The sequence below is a fragment of the Gymnoscopelus braueri genome (assembly GCF_963280865.1).
Source record: "Gymnoscopelus braueri genome assembly, chromosome: 23".
Taxonomy (NCBI): Eukaryota; Metazoa; Chordata; class Actinopteri; order Myctophiformes; family Myctophidae; genus Gymnoscopelus; species Gymnoscopelus braueri.
Genome location: NC_137625.1, coordinates 3,889,876 through 3,917,601, shown reverse-complemented (window position 1 = coordinate 3,917,601; position 27,726 = coordinate 3,889,876). Strand labels below are relative to the sequence as shown.

The 27,726-nt window shown below is 42.0% G+C and overlaps 1 protein-coding gene across 1 annotated transcript; it reads left to right on the top strand.

Moving 5' to 3' along the window:
* Positions 1 to 328: 328 nt before the first annotated feature.
* Positions 329 to 27,726, top strand: cracr2ab (calcium release activated channel regulator 2Ab; the record flags this gene model as incomplete). The annotated part of the gene is made up of 17 exons (XM_080420590.1): positions 329 to 493; positions 1,621 to 1,732; positions 3,855 to 4,050; positions 5,459 to 5,605; positions 9,060 to 9,150; positions 13,372 to 13,467; positions 14,915 to 15,102; positions 15,998 to 16,069; positions 16,964 to 17,012; positions 17,150 to 17,232; positions 18,691 to 19,456; positions 21,195 to 21,333; positions 23,296 to 23,377; positions 23,904 to 24,018; positions 25,672 to 25,773; positions 26,428 to 26,504; positions 27,633 to 27,726. 17 exons carry the CDS (start codon positions 329 to 331, stop codon positions 27,718 to 27,720), a joined length of 2,568 nt encoding a protein of 855 aa, XP_080276716.1. The 3' UTR covers positions 27,721 to 27,726.

The following is a 27,726-nucleotide window of genomic DNA, read 5'->3' as shown; positions in this document are numbered from 1 at the left end:
TGACATGCTCATAACACCATTGATTGATTGATGTATGTACTGATGTACTTGTACTATCTCTCTCTCACACACACACACACACACAGGAGCCTGAAAGCCCAGAGTTCTGAGTAAATCAGGGACGCCACCAGCAGGTCTCTCCTTCTCCCATCATCTGGTACAGCCTCTTGCCTCTGTCGTCATGGTGATGGTGGTGATGGTGAGGGCCCGGGCACACTGGGGGCTGAGCTGGTGAGGAGCTGTGGCACACGTGTGATTCTATACTCTCTGAGTAAACCGTAACACAGTGTCACTGTCCCACGGCGGTCAGGCGTTCCCCTAGACCGGCATGGCGGAGCAGAAGAGGTCGAATGGCGGCGGGGCGGACCCCGAGGCCAGAGGCCCCGACCCCCGGGGTCACGTCGCTACCGCCACCTTGCTGGACAAAACCAAGGAGTTCTTCCAGACCTGTGATGTAGAGGAGAAAGGCTTCATCACCCGCACCGATATGAGGGTAAGAGACACAGGTGTGTGTGTGTGTGTGTGTGTGTGTGTGTGTGTGTGTGTGTGTGTGTGTGTGTGTGTGTGTGTGTGTGTGTGTGTGTGTGTGTGTGTGTGTGCAGTGGTGGAAAAAGTACTCAAATTCTTTACTTAAGTAAAAGTACCAATACTGCAATATAAAAATACTCTGTTACAAGTAAAAGTCCAGAATAAAAAAAATATTTGAGTAAAAGTACAAAAGTATTGGCATCAAAATGTACTTAAAGTACCAAAAGTAAAAGTACTAAATATTTGAAAATAGCAGATCTACAAGCTCACAACGCGTCGCGATGCGACGCGTTGTGAGCTTGTAGATCTGCTATTTTCAAATAGCCTAGGTATAAAATAGGTTTAAAGTGGTTAATGTATGTTTCATTATATAGTAATTTATTTCTGAAAAGTAACTAGTAACTAAAGTTTTCAAGTAAATGTAGTGGAGTAAAAGTACAAAATTTGCCTCTGAGATGTAGTGGAGTAGAAGTAAAAGTATTGGAAATTGGAAATACTCAAGTAAAGTACAAATACCTCAAAATTGTATTTAAGTACAGTACTTAAGTAAATGTACTTAGTTACTTTCCACCACTGTGTGTGTGTGTGTGTGTGTGTGTGTGTGTGTGTGTGTGTGTGTGTGTGTGTGTGTGTGTGTGTGTGTGTGTGTGTGTGTGTGTGTGTGTGTGTCTGTGTGTTTATGAAGGGATTGTGGGCTTTTAGGGACAGTTGTAGCTTTACTCTTCTAGCCCATTAAGACCTGAGGCCGATTCTACAAATGCCTTCTAAATCAGTAGTTCTCGCACTTCCCAAGATAAAAAAAATAGCAGATGTACAAGCTCGCAGCGCGGCACGAAGTGACACGCTGTGAGCTTGTACATCTGCACATTTTTTGAATAGCCAACGCAAAAAAAAAATTATGACACAGATGCTTTCCCGGTTTTAACGGGCTAGTCAATTTGACATTTATAAGTATCATCTCTCCTGCTCTCACATACACACACACACACACACACTCACACACGTGCACATTTCAGTGGGTACGTTTCATAAATAATGTACATGTGCACACACTGCATATTGGTTAGATAAACCTGTGTGTCCTCCTGACAGAGACTCCACAGAGAGCTGCCCCTGTCCGCGGAAGAGCTGGAGGACGTGTTCGACTCGTTGGACACCAACCATGACGGCTACCTGACGCTAGGAGCGTTCTCCTCCGGATTCAGTGAGTCCTTTTCTTCTCCTCGCCGTTTCCTGTAGGGCAATGGTAACCAAACTGGGGGGGGGGGGGGGGTCGGGACCCACAGGGGGGTCCCCAAATTATTGTGGGGGGGTCCCCCAGTAGATTTGCGTTTGTTTTCTCACTCAACAGTGAACAAACCGACATACAGTATAAGTGTATACAGGGTGTCTGCACATTTATAAAGATACAATTTAATTACTTTTAACAGGGACGTCACAGGCTCTCAGAAGGTGGGGGGGATGGACTTTCGGTGGACTATAGCCCTTATTTTACACTTTGGCTATTAAAAAATAGCAGATATACAAGCTCATAGCGCGGCACCGAGTGCCGCACTATGAGCTTGTAGATCTGCTATTTTTGAAAAAATAGATATGCTATTTTTTGCTAATCTTTGCATATCATTTTTTTCAAGCGAACATTTGTAACTGTCAAATGTAAAAAAGAAATGTATTTAAAAAATAATGTGTTTTTTGGGCGGATTTTGTTAGTTTTTTTTCCGGTGTTTTGGTTACTTTATTTCGGTTTTAGGGTTAGGGTTAGGTTATTTAATTCTTATTTTTGCCTGATTTTATCGATTTATTATCAAAAAGAGTAAGTAATAATATTAAAAAAAGTATTAATAAAAAGTGGGGGGGGGGTATGAAATCACGGATCTGTGAGAGTGAGGGTGTCGCGTCGTACGCACAGTGAATGGCCGTGACGCCCCTGACTTTTAAGACCTTTTTAACACAAATTTGCCAAATATTACGTTGGAAAGAAAGTGCGAGGCGTTGTGAGCTTGTAGTTCGGCTATTTCCATTATGTTTATCTGTGGAGCCGAGTCAAACTAAATGAAATGCCATTAAATGTAATGGATTGTTTCGGGGGGTCCCCAGTTCAAATATGATTATTTTGGGGGGGGTCACGGCCTGAAAAGTTTGAGAACCGTTGCTGTAGGTTACCTGGACTGGAAGTTGTTCTGAGCGCTGTTTGTTTCATCCTACTTGACGACCACAGGGTCGGGCTATCCCGCAATGCATGTTATCAACCAATCAGGACTGATTGATGGATTGCTTGTGTTATTATAGGCAAAAAGGGGCATGCTGGGACCAAAATTCAGCTCTGGGATTTTCCGAACCGGCCCACCGTTTTGCCAACGGGGTCGGGGGGGAGGGGGGTCACGTTTTAACCCAGCAACCCTATGTAAATTACGCCACTGCTGAAAAACGTCCCAGCCCAACAGTAACGTAACTAATAATTGGGCCGCAAGACCCGGAAATGACCGTAATAATCCTAAAACGGGAGCAAAAAAAATGTTTTATAAAAAAATACAAACTTTTTTTTTTGGGTGGCCCACTGGCCGTCTGGCGGCCCGTAAATGGCGCGCCGTTCTGGAATTTTCCCGAATTTCCCAGTGGCCAGCACGTCCAAAACTATGAATTTATCTCCACAAAGGAATATCTCCCACATCCGTAACGGTCTGTTCTGCCCTAAAGAACACCTACTAGTTCATCATTTAGAAGGTAAATACAAATTCTAGTGTCTTAACCTCTTTCACCCTGGCATCCCTGTTTTGGGCATGTCTGTCACCGGCCCTCCCTTAAGCCAATTTTAATATAGGATTTGGAGGCCAGTCTATGATGTCAGTATGCCATCATATCAAGGAAGGGACACACACACAGAGAGACAGATACAGAGATTTCCATATACTGGCATAAAAGGCACAGACAGACAGACAGATACAGAGATATTTGGATTGTCAGCTCTGGACACACAACACAACACAACACACTCCGGGATCCTGGGCGATACGCACGCCAAGTTTGAGGTCGGTCGGTTGGGCATTCCTCGAGTTATGCACGAGAGAGACTGACACTCAGAGATTCTATGCATGTATCGCTGGATAATGACCTCATGGCGGGCATGATGCATTAACGTTTGATGTGTTATGTGTATGATGTGTGTTATCGTTTATGATAATGTGTGCATAATGGGATTATCTCGATATGTTATCTCATGATATGCATGGTGATATTAACAAGAAAGATCCAAGCTGAATGTCAAACGGCACAATAACGTTAAAACAAAATGTCTCTTCCTTATGCGTTGGCGTCGTGTCCTTCAGGTCAGTTTCTGCGCGGTCGGAGGATCTCGGTGGCCGATGACACCGGCGTGACCCCCGCTGCTGCACACGGCCTCGGGGCCAAGGAAGCCCTCTACCAGAGCCAGTGGGAAGCCAAGCTGGCCGGAGAGGAAGACGACGAAGAGAGACACTTCTCCATGCTGCTGGACAGCCTGGGAGCCAGCAGTGTGTTCGAGGAGTAAGTCTAGCCGTGGGCCATGTCTGCTTATTAAGACCTGGAACTGTGTCATTTTTAGATTTGAGCTAAAAAGCATTATTTTACACTTTGGGCTATTCAAAAATAGCAGATCTACAAGCTCATAGCGCGGCACCGAGTGCCGCGCTACGAGCTTGTAGATCTGCTATTTTAGAAAAATCGTTAAAATGTGTGCAAATCTTTTAATATATATATTTTTAAAGCGAACGTTTTTAACTCAAATCTTTGCTTCTGGGTGGTCCCTGGAACAAGATATTTTGATGGGGGTCAGCGGCCAAATACATATCATTTTGGGGGTCCTTGACATGAAAAAGATTGAGCACCACTGATATAGAAACATACGTTTTTCAGAAAACTGTTGGGATTTAGGAGACATGTAGAATCGGCTTCAGGTCTCAATGGGTTAAAGCCACTTAGGAAGTTTGTTTGTACATTATTGGTAGTTGCGGGGCTGCAGATTATTTTGGGGCTTTTTTGGAAAGCCTCCTGTCTCCCTAGTCTGTAGGAGGGGGGGGGGGGGACCAGTGTTGTCCAATGTAAAACTCCAGTCACTTCCTGACTTCCAGCGAGTATAGTGAGGAAAAAGGCGAGCGTAGCGAATCAGGCTGGATTCTAGGGCTAGGAAAACCCCCCCCATCTAAAAATATGCATCAAAAGTAGCAGATCCACAAGCTCGAAGCGCGTCGCTTCGTGCCACGTTTAGAGCTTGTGGATCTGCTACTTTTGATACCAGTGGTGGAAAAAGTACTCAAATTCTTTACTTAAGTAAAAGTACCAATACTGCAATATAAAAATACTCTGTTACAAGTAAAAGTCCAGAATTAAAAATTTACTTGAGTAAAAGTACAAAAGTATTGGCATCAAAATGTACTTAAAGTACCAAAAGTAAAAGTACTAAATATTTGAAAATAGCAGATCTACAAGCTCACAACGCGTCGCGATGCGACGCGTTGTGAGCTTGTAGATCTGCTATTTTCAAATAGCTTAGGTATAAAATAGGGTTAAAGTGGGTAATGTATGTTTCTTTACATCATGATTTTTATCTGAAAAGTAACTAGTAACTATAGTTTTCAAATAAATGTAGTGGAGTAAAAGTACAATATTTGCCTCTGAGATGTAGTGGAGTAGAAGTAAAAGTATTGGAAATTGTAAATACTCAAGTAAAGTACAAAATTGTACTTAAGTACAGTACTTAAGTAAATGTACTTAGTTACTTTCCACCACTGTGTGTGACGCTGTAGTGTGACCAAGTTGGGCGTTAATTTACGAAAAAAACACAAAAAGCTAGAATATGGAGATAAGAGCTTTCTGCCCGACAGCAACGATAATATCTATCTCTGTTCTCTTCCATCCATCCATCCATCATCATCCTCATCTTCATCATCCTCAGTCCGGGGGAGGTGCGCAGCCTGTGGGCTCGGCTGAGGAGAGACGAACCTCACCTGTTGTCCAACTTCGAGGAGTTCCTGTCCAGGGTGACGTCACAGATCAAAGACGCCCACAAGGAGAGGAAGGACATGGAGAGCGCCCTCCAGAGGTGGGAGGAAGTAGTGCACACGCGTTGTACCCTGTTGAAAACTGTGTTCGACGTGTGTGTGTTTCAGAGCGAAGGGAGCGTTCATTAAATAAATAACATTAGAAAGAATAGAGAAGAAGTATGTTAACCCATTGAGACCTGAGGCCGATTCTACAAAGGCCTTCTAAATCAGCAGTTCTTAAACTTTTGCATGTCAAGGACCCCCAAAATGATCTGTATTTGGCCTCAGAACCCCCATCTGAAAATGTTTTGTGCCATGGACCCCCCAGAAGAGAAGATTTGCGTTAAAAAAACAACTAAATTATTTAAATATTTCAAACACTTTCAAGATTTTTAAAAACGTTCAAAAATAGCACACCTACAAGCTTGTTCGTGCCGTGAGCTTGTATGTCTGCTATCTTTGAAAACCACTGTTCTAAACCGCTGTTCTAAATCCTAAGAGTTTTCTGGAAAATGGTGTCTTACGTTGCTATGTATACAGCTACATTCTAAAATGACTTGACACAGAGGCTTTCCCACTTTTAATGGGTTAAGGGCAGTGGTGTAAAGTAACTAAGTACATTTACTTAAGTACTGTACTTAAGTAAAATTTTGAGGTATTTGTACTTTACTTGAGTATTTCCAATTTCCAATACTTTTACTTCTACTCCACTACATCTCAGAGGCAAATATTGTTGCGAACGCGGGAGGAGGCGCGGCGAAGCCGCGCCTCCGACCAAGTGGAGCTTACTATGTAACCCTGCTTGGGTTGTGTCTCTGTGTCTCTGTGTCTCCGTGTGCACTGCCTGTGTGCACTGCCTGTGTGCAGCTCCTCTGAGATAAGTAAATGTCCAATTTAGACGTACCATACATCAAATGAAAGGTCTTTGAAAACTGAACACACCTGTCAAGGTTGCGTTTAAGCCCGCCCCTTCCCCCGGAAGCCACGCCCCGGAGAAGGCTCCTAAAAACTCCCCATTGAAACCCCATGTTAAATGAAAAGTGCCCGAATCGCTCCCAAACTTTTTCTACCCCCCCTAAGTGGGGGTCTACGAACAAATACATCGGGCTCGGATTTTGGCTCCGCCCCCCGGAAGTGGGTGAAACAGGCACTTCAAACACTTTGTTGAATTGTTCAAAAACATTCCAAGTTTTTTTTTTGTGAATTTGTATTTTTCTAAGATGCTCCTTTTAACGCAGATTTAAAAAAAAAAAAAAAAAAAATTTTTTTCATTCTTTTTTTTCTTTTTTTGCGTTCGCTTACCGCGTTCGCGCGTCTTACTTGTACTTTTACTCCACTACAATTATTTGAGAACATTAGTTACTAGTTACTTTTCAGATATAAATTATGATACATTAACCACTTTAGCCCTATTTTATACATAGGCTATTTGAAAATAGCCGATCTACAAGCTCACAACGCGTTGCGAAGCGACGCGATGTGAGCTTGTAGATCTAATTAAGGGACAACGTATACATTTATGTGTCGAGAGACCACAACACAAACCACCCCCAGCTGTTTAGCTTGCAGTATTTAGCAGTATTAATAGTATTAATAGTATTAATAGTGAATTACATGTATTATCACAAGTAAGACGCGCGAACGCGGTAAGCGAACGCAAAAAAAGAAAAAAAAGAATGAAAAAAAATATTTAAAAAAAAGTACCAATACATTTTTTTTTTTTTTTTTTTTAAATCGTTAAAAGGAGCATCTTAGAAAAATACAAATTCACAAAAAAAAAACTTGGAATGTTTTTGAACAATTCAACAAAGTGTTTGAAGTGCCTGTTTCACCCACTTCCGGGGGGCGGAGCCAAAATCCGAGCCCGATGTATTTGTTCGTAGACCCCCACTTAGGGGGGGTAGAAAAAGTTTGGGAGCGATTCGGGCACTTTTCATTTAACATGGGGTTTCAATGGGGAGTTTTTAGGAGCCTTCTCCGGGGCGTGGCTTCCGGGGGAAGGGGCGGGCTTAAACGCAACCTTGACAGGTGTGTTCAGTTTTCAAAGACCTTTCATTTGATGTATGGTACGTCTAAATTGGACATTTACTTATCTCAGAGGAGCTGCACACAGGCAGTGCACACAGGCAGTGCACACGGAGACACAGAGACACAGAGACACAACCCAAGCAGGGTTACATAGTAAGCTCCACTTGGTCGGAGGCGCGGCTTCGGCTTTTTGTGTGTGTGTGTGTGTGTGTGTGTGTGTGTGTGTGTGCGTGCGTGTGTGCGCGTGTGTGTGTGCGTGTGCGCCCGTGCGTGTTTTTATCTGTAATTCTCTGTAGGATTTGATCCTTTTCAAATGACTGTTAATCCCGACACACATATTATTATACATTGAAGTCTGGCCATTAGTGTGACATTGCTTTAATTCATTGGTTCTCAAAGTCCTTGGTGGGGTTCCAGAGGGTCCCCAGCTAAATGTGTTACCGTGGATATTTGAAAAATAGCAGATATACAAGCTCACGCAACGTCACTTTGTGCCACACTGCGAGCTTGTACATCTGCTATTTGTGAACATTTTTGAAAAATCTTGAAAGAATTGTGAAAAATGTACACAAATCTTCTGCGGGTCCCTGCGGGTCCCTGGCACAATTGTTTTTCAGATAGGGGTCCACAGTGTGTGTGTGTGTGTGTGTGTGTGTGTGTGTGTGTGTGTGTGTGTGTGCGCGCACACATGCGTGCTTGGCTGTGTGTGTGCGTGCGTGGTTTCCTGGTACTACATGGTACAGCTTGTTATTCTGTACATCTTACTAATCAGATGTTTAGGTCTTAAAGGTTATCAGGGCGATGTAAATACCACTTGGTATGCTTTGGACTCAAAGTCTGAGTTGTTTAATCCTGTGTGTGTGTGTGTGTGTGTGTGTGTGTGTGTGTGTGTGTGTGTGTGTGTGTGTGTGTGTGTGTGTGTGTGTGTGTGTGTGTGTGTGTGTGTGTGTGTGTGTGTGTGTGTGTGTGTGTGTGTGTGTGTGTGTGTGTGTGTGTGTGTGTGTGTGTGTGTGTGTTTGCATGTGCGCATGTATGCCTTTTTCTCACAGTATTTACCACTGCTGTTTTGGATTTTTTTCCAAAGCCTCTCTGCTCCCAGACATGATGTAATATATACAGTACTGTACGTGTGTCTTTCTGTGCTTTCAGTGTATAAATAAAATAATGGGTCACACTCACAAACGTAGCCTTTGTGAGGATTTATTGGTGTGCGGCGGAAGTCGAGGTCAAACACATGTCAGCCTAAAGCTTTATTTATACTCCACAGCAAAACGGTGTCGCTTGCCAAGAAGAACTGGTTTTCAAGCTTCCTTTTGGCAAATAACACTACAGACTATAACGTTGACTTAAAGCCAGCGGTTCTCAACCCTTTCTGGATCAGGGCCCTTTTGAAAACCTTGATGTCATGGACATGGACCTGAATGACTCTGATGTCACTCTGATGTCACTCTGATGTCACTCTGATGTCACTTACTCTCATTGCAGGAAAGCTGCGACTCACGACAGCGAGATCCGTAGTTTATATGAAGAGATGGAAGCACAGCTCACAAATGAAAAAGACAGGGTACTTCTTAAGGTATGAACGTTCACTCTTATACTCCCCCCCCCCCCCCCCCCTCAGACCACCATGGTAGTCTGGAGTGGTTCACTGGTTTGAGGTACCGTGGAGCTTCAAGACACAAGCTTGAGATTTACAAAAGTGAATGGTCTATTCTATGGTCTATGAATATAAATGTAAATTGTCAATACTTTTGAAAAGGTAATCTTAAAGCTACAATTTGGCACTTAATTTAACAAAAAAGAAAAACAAATATCTATCTGTATGGTCTGCAGAAGATCTGCTAACAGCAGAATGTAACATGTAATGTTGTTGTTAGTAGGAATAAATACAGAAGCACCCGGGAGGAAGTGGACTAAGAAAGGGGAGGAGCCAAGCCGAGTTCCTGTTTTACACAAAAAGCTTGTAGATCTGCTTTTTTTTGCCAAATGTTCGCCCCCCAGAATTGGGTTTAAGTCGTTAAGCAACCTGTAGCTGGAACCTTTTTGCCGCTTCGGCACTTTACACCTGTTGAAATGCATGTAGCCCATGTGTACATAAGATACATGTATGTGTATATATTTACCGTAGCTTTGTATAGCTTTATTAAGCATTTGATGATTCATTTCCTGTAGTTTCTATGTGACACTGTTTGGGCGAGATGCTAATCCTACAGTATTTCATCTACGTGGGTAGAATGCCTAAATTGTAGCCTACTTGTCTAGTTGAGATCTTTAAAGGTAGGGTAAGTGATGTGTTTTGGTTAAAACAAAACGTTTTTTGTTAAAAGGTTAAAGCTCTATTTTCTGATATCATTGCTATAGTGTCTGTTCAGTCACAGGGGTCTACCTGTCTCTCCAGCTCTTTAACTCATATACCGCCAATCGCGCATTAATGCGATCTAATAAATAGCGCGTTTGTCCGCCAAGATCGCATTAATGCGATCTAGTGATTAATTGGGGTTTATATCTCTGATCGCGCTATTCTGCTTATTTTTCATTCTAGGTTTCGAGTTCCACTTACTTCACCCACACTGGGATCCGGTTTCATGACTCGGGTTCCGTTTCCGGTTTTCATTTTTTCCCCCCAGTCATTTTCGTCCAGTATAGGGAAAAACACAGTTTTTCACACGGTATAAAAAACTAACGGAGAGGTCCACATCTATGGTCTGGGTGACGAACAGTCATCGCCGTCGTGTATCACATCGTACTTTTGGCCGATCGGAGAATCTGAGAACACGTCACATCCCGTTTGACGTATTTGACTGTTTGACTCTGTGTGGGGGGGGGGGCGAGCGAGTCAGCGAGCTGATCAAGGTGTCTATTTGCTGCTCTAGTGGCAGATTTGTCATATGTGTTTAAAACGGCACTCAGACAATTTATTTGAATGAAAAATTACAAAATTACAAAATTAAAAAACACGCAAATCGCTGGCACAGGGGTGAGTACGGTACATTAGGAATAAACTCTGGCAGTCAATGAGTTTTAACAAACACAAAATACATGCATTTCTGCCAATCAGGGGAGAGTACCCATTTATCAGCTTCATTTTTATAGTGTTCCAGTTCCAATTATGTCAGCTCATTTTATTGTCATCACTTCCAATTTAACTTAACACATTGATTGCCAAGATATTAAACATAGTTTTCTATCCCCGTGCCGGCGTATAATTACCTCAATCCGATGATATTTGAAACGCCGTGGAACCGACATTGTGTAAAAAAAACACACGGAAAAAGTTTCCTGTGAGTAGACGGAAGGATCTGTGTATCCATGGGAACGACAAGTTTCCAACCGCGATCCGCCATTTTGGAGCTTTGGTCCGCTGAAAACGGGTGGTTTTCAATGGAAAAAAAAGAAACTGAGTTACAGCCGTTTTTCTGAAAATCCCATCATTGGGGCGGATGGAAGTGACGTTTTTTGGAATGATGTCACATCCACATTTTTCTTCTCTGAGAGACGATCGATCATTCCAAAGCTGTGTTAGGTCGCCCCCAAAAAATGTAAAAACGAGTTCTAGGCAATCAAGCGATGGATTCTAAAAACGAGTTAACTCGATCTAGGCAATCAATGTGTTAATAATCTGTATCCTGACTGAGTTCTCTATCCTGATTGGATTAAAATTGGTACCTGAAAATGCATGTTCTGTTTAACCCATTAAAACCGGTACGGGAAAGCATGTGTCATTTTAGACTTTTGCGTTGGCTATTCAAAAATAGCAGATATACAAGCTCACAGCGCGTCACTTTGTGCCAACGCTGCAAGCTTGTACCAGGGTTTCCGCTAGACATTTTTTGGGCCGGCCACCATGGCCGGCAGGATTATATTTTACCGGCCAAAGAATAAATTTACCGGCCATTTATTATAATTAACGTCACATGCGCGTTTGCACTGCATACATGCACCCAACTGATCACACTTTAGAGCTGCGCTTCTTTCCACTTTATCACAGATGCAATCTGTTCCTGTTTTTATAGATAACTAAATGATATGATCTACTATATCATGCAGAGATGTCGCTTGCCAAAAATGAAATGAATAAAGTGGGCATGAGTGAACTGCTGCGCAACGAATACCGCCCGCTCGCCCCAAAACACAGTCGCCCCGGGGAAAATCCAGCTGTATTCGCCTGGTATTCCTAAACATATCAGTAAACTATGCCTAAACCTAACCTTATTCCTAATCTTAACATCAGTAAAACTATACCTAAACCTATTTCTACCCTTATCCTCAGTAAAACAAATACAAGAATATAAGAACCGCTGGTCCGCCTGAAAAATGGGGGCGAGGGTGTTTTGGGGCGAGCTGCGGCAGAGCCTTTCCATGCGCGACACCGTCGCCCAACTTTCACCACTTTATCCATTGCAGACAGACAGTCACTGTGCTTGCATAATATCCACGACCCACACGTGTTAGGGTCCCTTTATCGACAATTGGGTCCGGTTTGGTTCCGATTCTATCACCTCGGAAAATCCCGGTTCTGTTTATCAACACACGCGAGCAAACCACGCTGGCTGATGAGGAGGAGACACAGCTGTGTCTATCTAACCTCGCGTCACCAGTCTTTCCACCTCAGTGTCTATCAGCTGTTTTGTGGCGTATCAAAAATAGCAGACATACAAGCTCACAACGAGGCGCGTTGCAACGTGCTGTGAGCTTGTAGCTCTGATATTTTCAATGCGCGACACCATCGTACAACGAATAGGCGAATCTACTACTGCAGTGCGCAGCAGCAGCAGAGCAGGCTGTCGGGAATTAAACCACAGCCAGATCATGATAAAAACTTTAAATTATTATGATTTTAATGGTTGTTTGTAGCCAACTACTTTATCCAAATAATAATATTAATAATAGGCTTAAATGATAAAATAGCCTAATAACAGCATTTTCCCAACCGGCCACGGTGGCCGGTGGTGTTTATAATTACCGGCCAATCAAAACTTTTACCGGTCAATGGCCGGTAAATACCGGCTAACGGAATCCCTGGCTTGTACATCTGCTATTCTTCAATCTGGGAACCCAAAGCCAAATGAGAATGAAAAACAGCGCCCTCTGCTGTTTGTACTATCTCATGTTGGCTCTGGGACAATGACGACGCAGCACACGTGCGCAAAGGAAACCGGGGTTTTAGTCTGCCTTCACGCTCCACTTCCGGTGGTGCGACTATGTTTTCATTCCCACTAACAATATTTCTACACGGATCACTAACACCACTTCTCCCAGAGAACATGGATCGTTTTGGTTATAAGCCCACTTGTTTCTATGATGAAAGAGCAAGTTAAAATGTGAATATCTTTCCGTGGTTTTGTCTGCTCCGCGGACGCCATTGTTAAATTAGTTTCGGCTTGTTTCGAGTAGGGAAGGATCAGCGGACACGTAAATCCCGCCCACTACATTTGATTGGGTAAAGCGTGGCCTGCTTCCTGATCTGAAGGCACACCCACGCCCACACAGTGCGTACACGTTATGACGAACCTTCACGACAGATTCCAACGCAGAGCAGAATCTGTTCTTGAGAGATTAGCTATTCTTGAACTTTTTGAATAATTTTGAAAGTGTGAGAACTACTGATTTAGAATGCATTCGTAGAGTCGGCCTCGGGTCTTAATGGTTATAAAGAGCTGGAGAGACATGGAGACTCCTGTTACTGAACAAACACTCTGTAGCAATGAGTCAGAACAGAATATAGAGCTGTTTAACACTTATTTTAACCAAAGAAAAATGACTTTAAAGCGTATCTTCCTGTCTTATCTCCATCCAGGACGCTGAGCGTCTCCAGGTACACAGCCAGGAGCTGGAGCATCAGCTGTTCTCTAAGGAAAGAGAACTAGATCATCTATTCCAGAAGCAGAGACGGGTGAGTGCAGTGGTGTAAAGTAACATAACTATGTAAAGTACATTTACTTAAGTACAATTTTGAGGTATTTGTACTTTACTTGAGTATTTCCAATTTCCAATACTTTTACTTCTAATCTCAGAGGCAAATATTGTACTTTTACTCCACTACAATTATTTGAGAACATTAGTTACTAGTTACTTTTCAGATATTAATTATGATATTATGAAACATACATTAACCACTTTAGCCCTATTTTATACATAGGCTATTTGAAAATAGCCGATCTACAAGCTCACAACGCGTCGCGAAGCGACGCGATGTGAGCTTGTAGATCTGCTATTTTCAAACATTTTAGTACTTTTACTTTTGGTACTTTAAGTACATTTTGATGCCAATACTTTTGTACTTTTACTCAAGTAAATTTTGAATTCTGGACTTTTACTTGTAACAGAGTATTTTTATTTTGCAGTATTGGTACTTTTACTTAAGTAAAGAATTTGAGTACTTTTTCCACCACTGAGTGGAGATCACACATTCATAGACGTGGTAGACGCCATCCAAGGCAGTGGTATGATATTGAGTATGTGACAATGTCCATTTCCCACCTTATTCTAAAAGTTTTGGTGCACCTTCTCGATGGCTCAGCCAGTTATCAGCTGGCGTTCTCTAGCATGATTCATGAATATTCATTAGTGTATCATTATCTCATTCAAATTGTTTTTTTTAATGAGAATTTCTTTCCAAAACAGGATTTCTGTTTGAAATTGTGAATCTAATAGGCTGTGCACTCAGCAGAGCACAGATCTCTGCCAGTAATCTCCTCTCTCCGTCGTTCTTTCTGACTTACCACAGCACTGACTGAGTTGAATGAGCGGTTGTGCACAGATATTAAGACTCTTGCAGTTTGGAGGTTTTGGGGTATGCTGTCATGTTGGTGTTAATCTTATGTCGGCTTGTACTGGCAAACTTCAGTGTCTGCATTTGGCAAGACACCGCTACATCTCATAAGCCTGGATGGGACAAGACTGATAATTGCCTACTTGTTAGTGGGACATTTATTCCATTGGCTGGAGGGACGATACATTACAAATATAAAGAAGACATAGCTGTCGTTGGCCGATTTTGAAACATATTCAAGAATTGAATATGTTTTCAGATTCAGATTCAGAGTTAGAGAATGAGTCAGAGAATTGAGGTTCTTGGCCTAGCTGCTGTCAGGGTGCAAATATGACACTGAGATTGACCAAGTGGTATGCGAGATTAGCAACACACACTCACGCACACGCGCGCACGCACACGCGCGCACGCACGCACTCACACACACAAGGGTAAAAATAATGATCTCCTGGTGGTGATAGTAAATTAACCTCGGTACTCTGTATCGACCGATACGTGTATCAGAATCGGTATCGGAAAGGAATTTTTTTTTATATCGGTACATCTCTACTCCTCCTCCTTCGTCCAGCTGGAGGTCCAGTGTAGTGAGCTGAGCAGCGAGAAGCAGGAGAGCAGGGTGGAGAACGTCAAGCTGAAGATGACCAACGACGAGCTGTCCAGAGACCTGGAGGGCACCAGCCAGGAGCTGGCCCTGGCCCAGGAGCAGCTGACCATCCTGGAGGAACAGGCCGCCCGGCTGCACCAGGACAAAGAGATGTGAGTGTATTAGCAACACTTGCTTTAACAACACACTCACCGCCAAAGGGGAGAATTCTCCCCTTTTAAATTTTTTTTTTATTCTGTTTTTGAATTCCTAAAATGTTTCTCTATTTTTTTAGTATAAATTTATAACCCTAACCCTAACGAATTAGGAGATATAAAAAAATAAATTAAAAAAAATCCATTCACTTCAATGTAAAAAAATAAACAGACAAATAATTCACATTGTTTCTATAAAAAAATGATTAAAAACCCTGGCAGTGGGTGATTTTATTATGAATAAACTTTGGCGGTGAATGAGTCATACTTTTTTTACTTTCACTATCATTATTTTTTATTTAATCTTTCACTGTAATATATATATATATTACAGTGATATATATCAACTTCTCAGAACACAAATTAATTACTGGAAATGTACGTTTTAAAATACTTAAGTATTTTAAACTTTAAAATACTGAATTCTGGGAATCTGTCAGTCAGACCATAGACAGAGGCTGTAAGGAGCTACCAGAGCTGTCGCCAAAAATAAAAAAAGAATGAATGTTACAAAGTATGACTTTGAATATACAAAACCCGGCACTTATTTTAATGAATGTATGCATGTTAATACATTCTAACTGGTACAAATGCAGTGGTTGGAGGAGGTCTTCATACTCTTCCATTGATACATTCAGACCCTGGTGTTGGTTAGGACACCTACTGCACTGGTTGACAATGTCCTTTGGCATTTAATTTTATATCCTACATAAAATCTAACAGTCTATACTGTACATATACACTCTTTCTGTTCATGACGGCTGAGAGTGAGAGTTTTCAGTAACATCTTCTCCATGCATTACCCAGTAACACATTCATATTTAAACATTGCTATTTATTTTCCCTTTTCCAGGGAGATGTACAGAATAACTGAAGGTCTGCAGAGAGAAAAGCAGAGTCTAATGAAACAGTTGGACCTCCTCAGGTAAGATAGGCATTTTAACGCATAGTATCAGTAACGAGCTTTCTGAGACGTATCGTGTTGTGCTTAACCCATTAAAACCAAGAAAGCTTCCGTGTCATTTTAGATTTGAGATTTGAACTACTTTAACTATTATTTTATACTTTGGCTATTCTAAATTAGCATATATACAAGCTCATAGCGCGTCATTAGCTTGAAGATCTGCAATTTTTTTTTTATCTGTGGTCCACGGCCAAGTACATATAATTTTGGGGGTCGTTGACATGAAAAAGTGCCACTTGAGCATCATATACAGTAGCAACGTAGGTTTTTCCAGAAAGGATTTAGAAGACATTTGTAGAATCTGCCTCAGGTCTTAATGGGTTAAAGCCAAATATTATACTTGCCTTGACCTCAATTGAGTGTAGGGCTGCAGCTATTGATTATTTTATTAGTGATTATTCTGTTGATTACTTTTTCAATTAACAGAATAATCAAGATTTTTTTTTTTTTTTTTTTAATTTTTTATATCAAGGAATCAACGCAAAACAATACAATGTGTATTTTATAATTGGCCAAATCGATTAGTCTGATAAACCACTTGAGGCCTGCTTTATACTTCGCCATACAATGGTGTCATGCAAAAATAGCCGATCCACAGGCTCATAATGTGCCGCAATGCTATTTTTGCTATACATTTTTCTTTATTTTTTAAACCCATTGATTATTTGATTAAAATTAAAATACATTTTAAATCAATTAAATCGATTACTTTGATTATCTGTTGGAACCCTAAATGAGTTCAAACAAACTTATAAATAAATGTAATGATAACAATGATAATAATGATAATAATGATAATAATAAATAACATACATCTCCCAATCTGTCTTCAATTTCCTTTCTCAACCCTCCCAGAGAGATGAACAAACATTTAAAAGACGAGCGTGACATGAGCTTTGGTGTGGTGAGTTTCAAACGTTTCATCTACAAATACATATATTCACATTTATCCCCTACTAGTGGTATTTACCAGACTATAATGGTACCGTAATAATGGTTGTCTCTCTAACGTACAATGTGTTCCCGTTTTTTTCAAATAAGCCTCGAAGTTCACTCAGAAAGAAGCAGAAACCCAGAGCGGGTCTGGGCAATTTATTCGACGACGCCAGTCAGCCGACGAAAAGGTGAGTCTTTTCATCTTCCAAATGCTTTTAGCATAAATCACATCTGTCAGGGGCTTTCATGTGTGAATGGATAAGGATTTCCTCCCCTATACTACGGAGTAGGGACAGAAATCATTATCTCAGATGAAAGGAGGAAAAACTGAGGTTTATTAACCCATTAATACCTGGAACTGTGTCATTTTTAGATTTGAGCTAAAAAGCATTATTTTACACTTTGGGCTATTCAAAAATAGCAGATATACAAGCTCATAGCGCGGCACCGAGTGCCGCGCTACGAGCTTGTAGATCTGCTATTTTTTTTAAAAATTGAAAATGTGTGCAAATCTTTGAATATATATATTTTCAAAATTTTTAACTCAAATCTTTGCTTCTGGGGGTCCCTGGAACAAAATATTTTGATGAGGGTCCGCGGCCAAAAACATATCATTTTGGGGAGTCCTTGACATGAAAAAGATTGAGCACCACTGATATAGAAACATATGTTTTTTTCAGAATACTGTTGAGATTTAGGAGACGTAGAAAAAAGAATCCATGGCACAATAGTGTTCGTACAATTTCGTACACATTCTAAAGGAGCGTTTTAGGTGAAGTATAAGACTAAAAGCAGTGGTATTTTGGCCATGCTGATTGTATGACCTGGTGTGTTAGGCAGAAACCTCTTACAGGTGTGTTCAATTAAGAACCTGCATGTTCCAATTAATCCAATGTAGTTATTATTTAGTATATATATATAGTCATATTTTTCATTGATTAAATCAAATAAAACCCACAGACAGACATGACCACTTTCAACCTGACCTTAGAACAATGTGCAGATCTGCTATTTTCATTACTTTTGCACAGTGGTGGAGAAAGTAACTAAGTACTGTACATGTACTCAGGTATTGTACACATAGGAGGTATCTTCACTTTACTGGAGCATTTCCAATTGTCTATACTTTTACTTCTACTCCACTACATCTCAGAGGCAAATATTGTACTTTTTACTCCACTACAATTATTTGAAAACTTTAGTTACTAGTTACTTTGTGGATTTTGATTATTCTCAGTATTACAAAACATGCATTAACCACTTCAGCCCTGCATATACAATGCAATGCGACACATTGTGAGCTTGTAGATCTGCTGATGTTCAAAATATTTGTATACATTTGAAAACTTGAAACGGGACATTCTGCCTAATGAGTACTTTTACTTTTGGTCCTTAAAGTACATTTGGATGCCAATACTTTTGTACTTTTACTCAAGTACATTTTGAATTCCGGACTTATACTTGTAACAGAGTAGTACTTCTACATTGCCGTATTGATACTTTCACTTAAGTAAAACATTTGATTACTTTTTCCACCACTGTCTTCAATATTGAGAAACCGCTGCTTTAGAAATGTTTTTGGACTGAAAAAGCCTGTGAATTGATCCCCTCCATCCTCCCCTGTCTCCCCGTCTTGTCTCCTAAAGAACCTCTCTTATGGTGGACGGGTCCTACCAGTATCTGGAGGCCTTGCCCATTGAACACCTTAAAATCGTGTTTGTTGCTTCCTCCTCCTGCAGCGAGGACGACAGCGCCGCTCCTCCCAACGACAGCAACAGAAGAACTCAACCACAGCGCCCCTCCCCCTCCTCCTCCTCCGCGAGGGAAACCCCGGGCCTGGCCAGCAACGGCTACGCTAGCGCGGCCAAAAACGCCGCCGCGGCGGCGGCAGCGACACAGCAGCGCGGGAAGGCCAAAGCCAAGAAGACGCCGCGCACTAGTAAGATACCCGTCTCCAAAAGGGCGCCGCGCGAGCGCAAGGAGGCGGGGACGAAGCGCGGAGGAGGAGGAGGAGGAGGTGGAGGGGTGGCGGAGGACGAGGTCCTGGACGCCCCGCTTGACGGATGGCCCCTGCGGCGGGTCATCTCCATCGAGGAGGACCACCTCCCGCACCTGCTCTACGGGGGGTCCTCCCAGCCCCTGCTGCACCAGCTCAGCGAGGAAGACGAGGAGGAGGAGGATGAAGACGACGACAGTAACGAGGAGGAAGGGGAGGTGGTGGTTGAGGAAGAGGAGGAGGAGGAAGGTAGCGCCGTGGTTGCCACCGAAGCCCCCGCCTACCAGCCTCCCCCCGCCTACGCGCGCGCGTCGGCGGCGTCGGCGCCCCCCGCGGACAGGAAGTCACGCTTTTCCAGGATGAAGAAGGCCCCCATGTTTCCCAGAGGCCAGCCTGTCGGCAAGGAGACCCAACATGTACGTCAGTTGGTTTACAACCTTTTTTATTGCGTCAAGGACCCCCTAATCTCTCAAGAACAGATTCTGCTCTGCGTTGGAATCTGTCGTGAAGGCTCGTCATAACATGTACGCACTGGGCTACAAGTGGGCGTGCCTTCAGATCAGGAAGCAGGCCGCGCTTTACCCAATCAAATGTAGTGGGCGGGATTCACGTGTCCGTCGATCTTTCCCCCTCGAAACAAACCCAAACTAATGTAACAATAGCGTCCGTGGAGCAGACAAAACCACGGAAAGATATTCACATTTTAACTTACTCTTTCATCATAGAAACAAGTGGGCTTATAACCAAAACTATCCATGTTCTCTGGGAGAAGTAGTGTTCCGTGTAGAAATATTGTTAGTGGGAATGAAAACATAGTGGCACCACCGGAAGTGAAAGCTGAAGGCAGACCAAAACCCCGGTTTCCTTTGCGCACGGGTCCTACGTCGCCATTGTCCCAGAGCCAAGTAAGATAGTACAAACAGCAGAGGGCGCTGTTTTTCATTCTTATTTGGTTCTGGGTTCCCAGATTGAGGACCCCCAAATTGACACATATTAGCCCACGGATTGAAAATGTATGCCAGGGACTCAACCGATTTCTGATTTCTTGGGAGTCCCAGTCTACACTGTAGTATCATCATCATCATCATCATCATCAGTGTTCATTTAACTCTGAGATGGGTCCCCATGGGTCAATCTGGTTCCTAACTATTCATTTGGCTGGGGACCTCCTGGAACCGCCTCAAGGACCACTGGTTGAGAACCACTGATGTACGTGAACCAGAACAGTGCTTCTCAAAGAAAGCCCCCCCCCCCCCTCCTCAGTGGTCCTTGAGGGGGTTCCAGGGGGTCCCCAGCTAAATGAGGAATACTTAAAGGATGATTTCGGCCATTTTCAACATTATATTCATATGATTGATTCTCTCTAATGCTCATTATAATATGCCACCATTTGTGTCTACTCAGTCTGTGTCTCAGAGGAGGGCTGTGTGGACAGTTCAGAAACCTGCCTACCAGTGACATCATCGATGGGGAATCCAAGCTAATAGAAACGGCAGGCTTTCTATTGCTGGAAAGTTAGCGTGCTATAATGGAAGCCATTGTTCTCACGTTTATATATATATATTTTTAAGAAATGTGAAATAAAAACACGCCTAATGATGATGTCACTGGTAGGTAGGTTTCTGAACTGTCCACAGCCCTTCTAACCAATCTACACATTAATATATATTAATGTGTAGATTAATATATATATTAATCTAGTAGATTAATATATATATATTTTTTTACCATATTATCATCAGCATTAGTGAGGACCAATTATATGAAGATACGTTGAAAATGGCTGAAGTCGTCCTTTCAATAACTTAAGTCATATTTAATTTTTCAGCTCTTTGAACATATCCAATCTACAAGCTCAGAACGCGATGGGACACGTGAGCTTGTAGACTGAGCTCTTTATGCGCTCTACACCAAATCTCAAAAATAGCCGATCTCCAAGCTCACAACGCGCGATGCTGGGGTTTAAGTGGTTAATGTTCGTCTGTTCTTGTGTGTTCTTGTGTGTGTGTGTGTGTGTGTGTGTGCGTGTGTGTGTGCGTGTGTGTGCGCGTGCGTGCGTGTGTGCGTGCGTGCGTGCGTGTGTGTGTGTGTGTGTGTGTGTGTGTGTGTGTGTGTGTGTGCGTGCGTGTGTGTCTGGTCTCCTGTCTCCATCAGGGGGTCAAAGAGGGACCCTCTCTCGCACCCGAGCGCCTGTTCAAAGTGCTGCTCATCGGCAACTCCAGCGTGGGCAAGACCTCACTGCTCCGTTCCTTCTGTGAGGGCCGCTTCCACACGGCTACCACTGCTACTGTGGGTGAGAATACATGACGGGACACAGAGGTGGAGCGGCTGACTTGAGCTGTAATTAGTACATAGGATAGTTACTGGTTGTAGTTTGGAATATTATATACATATATATATGTTACAGGGAAATTGGCATTCCAGGGAAATTGAAAGGGGAGCGCTTGTTTTCACCGCCCCCCAGGCAACTCTGTAGAACCAACGCTAGAGGGCAATGCAAGCCAGACATGAGCCCCACACCACACACGCACGCGCGCGCGAACAGCCTTATTCCATGCAGTTGAAGCACAAGGGGGCGAGGGGGCGGGGCTGGCGGGCTATGTTAGTGCAGTGAGTGGCAGTTGGGGCAAACGCAGTCCCCACAACATCATTTACGATTCTGTGCCTATCGGTACATAACTCGGACGGCGCTTAGTCGACTAGCAGACCATCGGCCGGTCGGCGCGGGCACTCGCGCCTGGAGGCGCTCGGGCGCGACTCCTTGGCCTCAAGGTCTGCTGAGTCGGCGCGCCTCCGTCATGGTCCAAAACTATACTTTATTGGTGAAAAAAAGTAGTCCGCGGTTGTTTGAAAAAGTAATGTCCCAAGCGGGAGTCAAACCCAAACTTCCAGTGGTAGTGGGTGGGGAGTCCAATGATTATCGAAGTGCGCCACTGAGGCTTCCTGGTTGCTATGTTGTTGTTGTCGGTCTCGTCCTCGCATCAAAGCCCCGCCTCACAGCCCCGCCCCGCGCCTAAAAACAAGCGCTCCCCTTTCAATTTCCCTGCAATGCCAATTTCCCTATGACATATATATATATTATATATAGTCCCTGGCATAACATATTTTCAGACGGGGGTCTGCGGACAAATACATATTAATCTGGGGGTCCTTGCCATGAAAATGTTTAAGATCCACTGGTTTAAACGACATTAGGAAACAAGCCCAGATAAACTACACTTTAGAAACAAGCCCAAATAAACAGCAACTATACAAAAAAACGCAACCAGCAACTACAACTATTTACAAGCAACTTAACAGAAAAACAAGCCCAAAGTTCGTTCATAATAAGTGAACATGGCAACACTTCTGCCTGCCTGCCTGCCTGCCTGCCTCACAAGTAAAGTAATACACTATGTGTGTGCGCGCTTCGGCACTTGCCTTGCACGCATGTCGGAGAACAACTCAACATCACATGAAAGAGCTTGTGAAGTCACACTGCCTTTCCCAGGGTCCTGGCACACATTGTACTGAGGATTAGCTCACTTCAAATCTTCTCCTTGACTTTCATCTACAAGATGATCTTTGCCAGTCCCCCCCCCCTGAGCTATTATATCTCAAGGTTTCTGCATTCGACATTGTCCTCTTGTGGTCATTTGTGGTACCCACAACAACCCAGTGAAATAGAGCAGTGGTCAAACTTTTTCATGTCAAGGACCCCCAACTTGACACTTATTAGACCGCGGACCCCCATTTGAAAAGATAGGCCAGGGACCCCAATAATAAAAGAAGATTTTTACGGCTCTAGCAGTGATTCTCAACCATTTTAATTTCAAGGACCCCCAGTTTGACATGCATTAGGCTACGGACCCCCATTTAATGGCATTTCTATCTCTGGGACCCCAACTTATATAGTAAAATCAACGAGAGTTTACAAATGGAACCAAATGGACCCTAACGGGTCCATTTGGTTCCATTTATAGACTCTCAGAGTTACAGACAAGGGTCCATTTGGTTCCTAACTATCCAACATTTAGCTGGGGACCCCCTGGAACTCCTTCAAGGATCCCTGGGGGTCCCCGGACCCCACTTTGAGAACCAATGAAAAAGAGAACACAGATTCACTATAACCAGTCCAGAGCCACTGAGAGACACTCCCATAGACTTACTCACGACTACGGTTGTTTTTTAAATGTGCAGTATACGTAACGTTTGATTGATTGATTTATACAAAAGAAAGAATGTCATTGTTCATTGGTGTCATTATTAATTACAGGTATTGACTACAGTGTGAAGTCACTGACTCTGGACAACACCCAGGTAGCCATGCAGCTCTGGGACACAGCTGGACAGGAGAGGTCTGTCACTCTTCAGTCTCTGCATTTCAGTTAACCAAAATGTATTTTTTTATTTTATAGTTTACTAATAAGTGGTGTAAAGAAACTAAGTACATTTACTCAAGTACTGTGCTTAAGCACAATTTTGAGGTACTTTTACTTTACTGGAGTATTGTCTATACTTTTACTCAGCAAATATTGTACTTTTACTCCACTACAATTATTTGTACACTTTAGTTACTAGTTACTTTGCAGATATACATTTTTACGTTATGAAACATACATTAACCACTTTAGCCCTATTTTAAACCTAGCCTATTTGAAAATAGCCGATCTACAAGCTCATAATGCAATGCGTCGTGAGCAGGTAGATCTACTCTTTAACATCGTAGTACATTTTGATACCAATTCTTTTGTACTTTTACTAAATTTTGAATTCCGGACTTTTACTTGTAACAGAGTACTTCTACATTATAGTATTGATACTTTTACTTAAGTAAAACATTTGAGTACTTTTTCCCACCACTGTGGTATATCACACACACAGGTACCGCAGCATCACCAAGCAGTTCTTCAGGAAGGCGGACGGCGTGGTGCTGCTGTACGACATCACCGTGGACGACAGCTTCAGAGACGTGCGGCCGTGGCTGGCCAACGTCCAGGTCTGACCTCTGACCTTACAGTTAGCACACAGGAACTCCTCTTTGGATGAAACCATCAGATAATCTGATAATTAACCCATTAAGACCTGAAGCCGATTCTACATGTCTCCTAAATCTCAGCAGAATTCTGAAAAACGTATGTTTCTATATCAGTGGTTCTCAATCTTTTTCATGTCAAGGACCCCCAAAATTATATGTATTTGGCCACGGACCCCCATCAAAATATTTGGTCCCAGGGACCCCCCAGAAGCAAAGATTTGAGTTAAAAATGTTCGCTTTAAAAATATATATATTCAAAGATTTGCACAATTTGCAAATGTTCACGATTTTTCAAAAATAGCAGATCTACAAGCTCGTAGCGCGGCACTCGGTGCCGCGCTATGAGCTTGTAGATCTGCTATTTTTGAATAGCCCAAAGTGTAAAATAATGCTTTTTAGCTGAAATCTAAAAATAGACACATAGACACAGTTCCAGGTCTTAATGGGTTAACAATGGACACTAACTAAGTACATTCACTTGAGTGCTGTACTTGAGTGCATTTCTTTTTAGTGTCTGCACTTTACTTGGGTATTTTTTTAATTATTTTTTTGGAAGCTTAGGACTTTTACTCCACTAATATTGTACTTTTGATTCCACTGAATTTCTAGAAAGGGACCTAATCTTATAAAAAATACATCATGAATTCCATATCCTCAAGCTTACAAAGCACCACATGACTTATCACCGGGCCACTGGTGAAAATTTAATGTGCAGTGGTGTAAAGTAATTAAGTATATTTACTCAAGTACTTAAGTACAGTTTTGAGGTATTTTTTTTTCTTCAGTATTTACAATTTTCGATATTTTTTACTTCTACTCCACTATACATGTCAGAGGCAAATGTTACAAATGTTACAATTATATGAATGCTTTAGTTACTAGTTACTTTGTAGATTTTGATTATTACCACCAAACACACTAACCACCTCAGCCCTTTATATTTCGGCTATTTTCAAAAGATTGTTTATACATTTTGGACTTGTGAAACGTGACATTATGCACAATAAGTACTTTTACTTTTGGTACTTTAAGTATATTTTGATGACAATACTTGTTTGGTTTTACTCAAGTTCATTTTGAATATGGGACTTCTACTTGTAACAGAATATTTCTGCATTGCAGTATTAATACTTTTACTTAACCCATTAAGACCAGGAACTGTGTCATTTTTAGATTTGAGCTAAAAGGCATTATTTTACACTTTGGGCTATTCAAAAATAGCAGATATACAAGCTCATAGCGCGGTGCCGCGCTATGAGCTTGTATATCTGCTATTTTTGAATATATTCAAAATATTTTTGAATAGATTTTGAAAAATCGTGAAAATGTGTGCAAATCTTTGAATATATATATATTTTAAAGCATTTTTTTTTAACTCAAATCTTTGCTTCTGGGGGTCCCTGGAACAAAATATTTTAATGGGGTTCCGCGGCCAAATAATTTTGGGGGTCCTCGACATGAAAAAGATTGAGCACCACCGATATAGAAACATAGGTTTTTCAGAATACTGTTGAGATTTAGGAGACATGTAGAATCGGCTTCAGGTCTTAATGGGTTAAGTTAAAAAATGTGTAATTGAAACAGTGAAATGCTCTGTTGTATTTCTGAACCCAGGAGGCAGCAGGAGAAGGAGTCCCCATCCTGCTCCTGGGCAACAAGATGGACATGGGGGGAGACAGGGAGGTGTCCCACAAGGAGGCAGAGCAATTTGCTTATGTCAGTGTGAAACTATCAAGCTTTTTCTTTATATGTTTATGTTATGGTATTCATATATATTGTTATAAAGTAACTAAGTACATTTACTTAAGTACTGTAATTAAGTACAATTTTGAGGTGTTTTTGCTTTAGTGGAGTAAGTCCAATTTTCAATACTTTTATTTCTACTTCACTACATCTCTGAGGAAAATATTGTACTTTTACTCCACTACAATTATTTGAAAACGTTAGTAACTAGTTACTTTTTAGATTTAGATTTGTATTACTAAATATACATTAACCACTAAAGCTCTCTATATATATCTGCTATATATATATATATATATATATATATATATATATATATATATATATATATATATATATATATATATATATATCTAAATAGCAGATCTACAAGCTCACAACGCGTCGCATCGTGACACGTTGTGTCAAAAGTTGGTATACATTTGAAAACTTGAAATGGGACATTCTGCACTACTGAGTACTTTTACTTTTGGTACTATAAGTGCATTTTGATACCAATTTTGTACTTTTACTCAAGCACATTTTGAATTCCAGACTTTTACTTGTAACAGAGTGTTTCTATATTGCAGTGTTGATACTTTTACTTGAGTAAAACATTTGAATACTTTTTTCCGACCGCTGGTGCAGGAAAACAAGTTGATGTTCTTCGAGGTCAGCGCCTACACCGGCTGCAACGTCACCGAGTCTCTGACGCACCTGGCCAGGTAGGCTGTCTGAACATGACCTCCATGTACATGGTCTTTAACCCTAACGCAGGCCTTTCCCATATAAGGCTTGGGCTAGCCTTCCACTTCCTTCCGCTTCAGCAGGGCAAGCTGGAAACGTCCGTGTGCGTCACAGAAGGGGGCGTTCGGTAGGCCAATCAGAGGCCGGTGGGGCGGGTCTTTTCTTAAGAGGCAGCCACGCAGCAACTAGTCAGTTAGACGCGCTGTGATTGGCCAGTAGTTAACGCGATGTGATTGGTCAGTAGTCAAACAGCCCTGCGGAAGAGCCTTGTATTGAGATACCAGTCGTTACAATGAACTGCAGAGGCCAATGAGGTATCTAGGTTTCTATATCTATGTTTCTAACACCACCAGTGATTCTCAACCTGTGGGCAGGGACCCCACTGGTGGGCTGTGAGGATATTGCAAGTGGGCCCCCAACTAATTGCTTGTAGATATGCTTATTTTCACAACTTCTTATTTTTATTTCTTTTACGGAATTTATTTTTGTATTTAACCCTTTAAGGCCTGAGGTTCCGATTCTACAAAAATGTCTTCTGAATCCTTACAATTTTTGAAAAAACGTGTGTTGCTATGTCAGTCAGTGGTTCTCATTTTTCATGTCAAGGACCCCAAAACGTCTATGCATTTGACCGTGGACCCCCCCCATCTTAGAATATTTTGTTCCAGGGACCGCCAGAAGCAACAATTTGAGTTAAAAATGTTTGCTTTAAAAATATATATATTCAAAGATTTGCACGCATTTTCGCGATTTTTCAAAAATAGCAGATATACAAGCTCGTAGCGCGGCACTCGGTGCCGCGCTATGAGCTTGTATATCTGCTATTTTTGAATAGCCAAAAGTGTAAAATAATGCTTTTTAGCTAAAAATCGAAAAATGACACAGATGCGTTCCAGTTCTTAACGGGTTAATTGTACAAGAAATTGAAAATCTTTTGAAATAATTTTTTTTTTCAAATGTAGGAAACAGGATATTTACTCATGAGTCGCGACCCATAAAAATAGGGTCTGCAACCCACAAATGGGTCCCCCGAGAGGGCCGAGACCCACCGTTTGGGAAACACTACTTTAATCCATAGGCACCCATTGTCTTGTCTTTCTGTCCAGAGTGCTGAAGGAACAGGAGGACCGCGTCAGAGACACGGTCATCATCCTCAGCGCCCAGCCCGTCAAGAAGAAAGCCTGCTGCAAGTAATGACAG